A 5,545-nucleotide genomic window follows, 5' to 3' on the forward strand; every position below is an offset into this window, starting at 1 on the left:
AAAGTCAATTTTTTAAAAGTGTCTGGTTTATTTTTAGCATATGTATTATACTTGAAAACCACATCTGTATGTCATTTATAAATAAAATGTAAATATTTATAAGAGGCTGGTTCAAATTTTAACAGTTCAGGGGAGGAGTCTGGCAAGTTGGCTCAACACTGGGTAAAGGTGCCTTACTGCCTGACAGCCTGAGGTCAACTTTCAGGACTTACAAAGTAGAAGGCGAGAACCAACCTGAAAACTGTCCTCTGGTTTCCATATGTGCACTTTGGCTCATGGATCTCCACATACATATTACACACAAACAAAACAGATAAAGTCGTCCATTTTTGTAAATTTTAAAATCATAGACACACTGACACTTCAAGTTCATTGTAGCACCATTCACAATCACCAAAATATAGAACCAGCCAAGAAGTCCATCTACAGATGAATAAATAACGAATACGCGATACATATACAAACAGGAGTTTTATTCACCCATAAAGAAGAATGAAAACATGGCATTGGGAGGGAGACGGTGGGAACTGGAGAGACTTGTGCTAAGTGAAATAAACCAGACCCGGAAAGAGAAATAATGTCTGTTTCCTCTCAAATGCAGATAATGCAGAATCTAAATATATACATGCAAATTATAAAGCATATATATCCATGTATATACACAGAGAAAGAGAGAAGGATAAGGAAGAGGAGGAGGAAGAAGAGGAAGAGGAGAAAGAGGAATAAGACTGGGAAAGAACAGCTCCAAAGGGAAATGGGGTAGGGAGGGTGCGAGGTGGGAAGAAAGACATATATTCCATGTTTTCTCTTCTATGTGAATAACTATGAAATGTCTCCATGTTACACTAACTTAAAAGTAACTTTAGCACCCTCCTCAGCAAGGGAAGAAGGGACATCCTGGAGGCTTCTCGGAGGAGGTGACAGGCTAGCTTAGCTTGTTAGACACGGAAGAGGGGAAAAACATTCTAGCTAGCTTGTACAACAAAGGCAAGCCTGCCTGTCTGAACAAGTGAGTGGAGTTTGAAAACTGTGATAATTTGGTTCATCTTAAGCTGTCAGCAACCCCTGGGAAAGCTCAGGCAGTAAGGCTGGCAGGCTCCTGCAGAGGTGGGTTATCACAGTCACTGAGGAGGAAGCCAATTCAGAGAATGAAGGTATGGCTAAGAGATTCAAGCCTGGGAGATGGAATCATGGCGCTGTGTGCCTCTAGCTCAGTCTCCTCCTAATGCCTGTCCAAGGCCTGAAAGGAACAGATGGCAAGAGCAGGCTGGTGGGACCTCAAAAACTCAGGACAAAAACAGTTCTGCAAGCCACTGAGGGGATACCAACCATCAGCCATGCATTGCTGAGCGATCATCAGTAACATGGACACAGGTTTGGGCAAAAAGGCTATGCAGTCTCAGAAAAGCATCCATGCCTTAGGTGTATATTCCATAGGCATCAAAAACAATAGAACTCATCACTGGAAGGAAGCAAAGCTGGAAGCAGGGGATAAGCAGATGCCACAGCAGCCGCCAGGACGACAGTGCATGGATTCGCTCACATCACCCACAGAGGACTCATAGGACTGATGTAAGAGGATCTTTGTAAAGCCCCTGGCACTATATATGTCCTTCTCAAATTGCAGCCCATGCATCTTACCACAAAGACTTCCAGGATACACAAATCCTGGGTCTGCCCTTCATGTTGTTCCCTAGTGATGTGTTGGACTAAGACATATCATCGGATTGAAACAGCAATTGCTTGACAGCTCTTGTGAACCTGATTTCTTAAAATCTGGCTGCACGGGCCTGAGAAGCAGTGATTGCTTCCTTCAAACTGGTGGTGGAGGGCACCCAGACTGTTAAATCAGAGCTGTAGTAACTGGCTGGGGATTTATTAATTCCATTCTGGAGAAGTCTGGGGAGAAGCTGGCAACGAATGCCATTATCATGTGTATATTTAGTAAGTAGAGCAGAAGCAGCCAGGTGAAGCTCATGAAGAATGCTCACTTGTGGGACCCAGGATAGAATCTTGCTTAGTGTAAAGCCAAGCAACCCTCAGCCCTATGTAAATAGGCCTGGGGAATCAAATGAGGACAATTCACCTGGTTTTTACTGTCTGCAGTTGTAGGGATCAAATTCATGGCCTTGCTATGTTAGGCAAGGTCCAATTAGTTTCTGAGCTGGAAAAAGATCAATTTGACAAACTCTGTTGCATAAGTGGGCAGCAAGAGTGTAGAACAGTAACGTCCTCTTTGGAAGAAGGCAGGGCCTAAGGAAAACATGCCATCTCTGACAGAAGGGCTGCTATTGGTGGAAGGGCAGCCTTAGTTCTTAAGAGCTGGAAAGAAGGAAGCACCAGCCCTTAGCATAGGCAGCAGCAGACTTACCGAGCTGCAGAAGATCTCACAACTCACTCATCCTTCAAAGTAGTGGGGTAAAAGGAATGCCCCAAGTCACTCAGAAGGCAGTAGCTAGTAAACCTGAAGGCACTTCATGAAGGCCTGAGAGAGGGCTCACATTAGGTTTAAAATTAGAAGCCCACCCTTCAGGTGGTTCCAGGAAACCCCTGTGTTCCCACCTCCCTGGCAACTGCTCATCCTGAGAACTCTGGCATACTAAAGCCTTAGGAGACTCTTATCTGTAATGTCACTGAGCTGCAAGTCATCTGTAATGCCACCTCCTATCCTATGGCATTACCCTACGTCCCTATGTAGCCAACTGACCCAGAGAGGTACAGTGCTCCAGGGAGAGGCCAGCAGTTTCCAAGAAAAGGCTCTTGGAGACAGGGAATGCTTGTAGTTCATGGCCACTCTCTTATCTGACTCTTCGGTTCTCTTGCCACCCTGCCCTTTGAGATAGTTTTACTCCCTCAAGAGAGACAGATAAATGTTTTCTCAAAACAGAAGTGCACCAGTCTCTTGGAAGCAACAGGACGAAGTGTTTGGTTTAGATGGCTTTTATAGCCTAGACATAGACTTTATCTAAAAGAACAAACTTGCAACAAACATTTTAAAATGTAATGTATAGCACAAGTAAACATCTCATTGCAAAGCATTTAGTTTCCATTTGTTGGCCTGTGTTTGCTTGGTCTTTGTCCTGTCTATTACTGCTTTGGTGTGTATACAAAACCAGTAGACTTGAAGATGTAAAAGATGATGGTTTTAAAACACCAAGAGGAGAAGAAAGTGTGCCAATTAAAAGAGTGGGGTGGCACCTAAGCAAGTTTCAACTCTATGCTAAGTTGTAGTAGCATACTGATCTTTTTCAGAAAATGTAATGTGTTCAACACAAAAAAAATAATTTGAACTCTTTTAAAACTATAACTCATTTTATAGTTACTATGGTTCTTTATATTAAGAATAATCAATATTCTCAATTTGGCTGACCAAGCTTTTACTTTGGCAGACACACTTTGTAATAATAGGGGGTAGGGACTGAAGGTAGCCAAGAGGTATGACACCCTTCTGGCCTTTCCATGGAGGGGATCTCTTGCTTGAACCATCTCTGGGCCTCCTATACTCTTTCTGCAGTTGATAATTCCACATAGAGACCTATTCCTCCTGAGAACAGAGGTGTCACTTCAAGGCTCAGACACTCCCCCAGCTGCTGCAGAGTTGGGGTGCCTAACATCTCTAAGGAGGCTGTTCTGGCATCATTCTTGGCTGGAGTTTTCCCATTGCATTTCCATGTCACTGGGCGCAATGTCTATCTGCCAGATATTCTGCCTGCTCTCAGCTGAAGGCCTTCCTCCCTGGCTGGGCAGCTGAGCTCACTGCACAGTTGCCAAAATTCTAATTCAAGATGTAGAATTCTAACTCCTGCTCTTTAGACCCTTGTCTGGCCCCAGTTTCCAGCCAAGCGGGTCCCTGGCTCATTATCAAGCCCTTGGGTGCCCTTCCCCCATCCTCACTTGATCCCAGGAAATTATTCCTGGCACCAAACTGAACTTTAATGACCTGCTGCCCCACCCCCCTATCAACTTAGCTCTCCCCTTGGCAAATTTCTCACCTTGGAGGCTCGAAGAAGCGACAGACCAGACAAAAATGTCAATGGTTGAGAGAATTCTGCCCTCAGTCTTTGTGACTAGGAGATTGTGAAATTTTTCTCTGGTGACAGAAATACTTCATATGTCTATATTTAAATTTACACGAAGTGCCCTAACAATCCTATTATTAGAAATAACACAAGAATATATATATATATATATATTTAAAGACAGAATTGCTATTTTTCTAGGTATATGCATCCGAAAGTAAACAGAATTGTCCTAAAGAAAAATGCTAAATTCAGAATGCATGAATAAATTAAAAAAAAAAGGTGCTCCTTGAACACCTGGAAGAAAATATACACCTTGTAGGTAAAATGTAACTGCAGCTGGGGTTGGACCAGAAGATAATTGATTCTTAGGAGGCTAACCAGTCAACATTATGGCTTAAACGCTCACAGGATGGTATAATCCTAACTGATTTGGTGAAATCTTTTTTAGGTGAAAATCGAGTATGCTTTGACTTCGTTTCCAAACCATTATGCCTGTCCTTCTGTAGAGCAGCACTGCCAGACCTGAGCCACAGCAAGGGGTGCAGGAGGTGCAGTAATTCAGGGTAAAGAATTTGAGATTTTTGTTTTCTCAGAAGAATCCGGGAGAACAAACGTGATACATATGTAAAGCACAGTCAAAAGCACTTGACAACCAAGCACTCTATTTTGAAATTTAAATAAAGCTAAGATTTTTCTTCTGCCCTTGGGGGGAAAGCTTCATTAAAATCAATTAGTTACTACTAACCTCCAGAGAATACGGACTTTTTATTTTTTTTTTAAATGAGAAAGTTTAAAGAACAAGGTGCACACAATTACCTTTCCTGGGTCCCTAGTGAATACCATTGTCACACCTAGACAGGTGGCCAAGTGCAAACAAATGTCCCCGGAGAGGGCCGGGTAACTCCCCGAGTGCTCATCTGGGGGAAACCATGTGTAATTAATAGATGTGTATCTATTAAGAATGTAGTGCTCATAACCCAGGGAGGCTCCAAGCGGACTGCAAGGCACCTCACGCCGCGAAGGGCAGGCCCAGGGACGGAAAGTTGGAGGCTGGCGCTGCCAGGTGAGGCCTGGGTCGCGGAGGTTGGGGCCCGCAGAGCGGCAGGCGCGCGCTTGCTCCCTCCTCCCAGCCGCCGAGTGCTCCCCGCCCCCTCCCCGAGCTCCCGCCGCCTCCCGCTGCCTCCCGGAGGCTCGGCGCTGCGCTCCACCTCGCGCCCCCTCTCCTCCGTCCCGGGCTCGCGCTGCCCTCCCCGCGCCTGCCCCCTCCCCGGCCCCTCCCTCCGCCTCCGCGCGCGGCGCTCGCAGAGCCGACTCCGGGGGGCTCTCGATGTAGCACCATGACAGGCATCGCCGCCGCCTCCTTCTTCTCCAACACCTGCCGCTTCGGGGGCTGCGGACTCCACTTCCCCACGCTGGCCGACCTCATCGAGCACATCGAGGACAACCACATCGGTGAGGCCCGGGTGGGCGGAGGGGTCGGGCGGCGGGCGAGCCCCGGGGTGTCGCGGGCCGGGCGCCCGATA

The 5,545-nt window shown here is 46.1% G+C and overlaps 1 protein-coding gene across 1 annotated transcript in view; it reads left to right on the forward strand.

Annotated features, from left to right (window-relative positions):
* The first annotated feature begins 5,310 nt into the window (after positions 1-5,310).
* Positions 5,311-5,545, forward strand: part of Jazf1 (JAZF zinc finger 1) — a 303,749-nt gene continuing 303,514 nt past the window's right edge. Inside the window, exon 1 of the mRNA XM_028758364.1 lies at positions 5,311-5,474. Within this exon, the coding sequence (XP_028614197.1) occupies positions 5,360-5,474 (115 nt within the window). The 5' untranslated portion in view covers positions 5,311-5,359. The remainder of the gene's footprint in view (positions 5,475-5,545) is intronic.

This window comes from Grammomys surdaster, unplaced genomic scaffold (genome assembly GCF_004785775.1).
Source record: "Grammomys surdaster isolate TR1022 unplaced genomic scaffold, NIH_TR_1.0 126197, whole genome shotgun sequence".
Classification (NCBI taxonomy): domain Eukaryota; kingdom Metazoa; phylum Chordata; class Mammalia; order Rodentia; family Muridae; genus Grammomys; species Grammomys surdaster.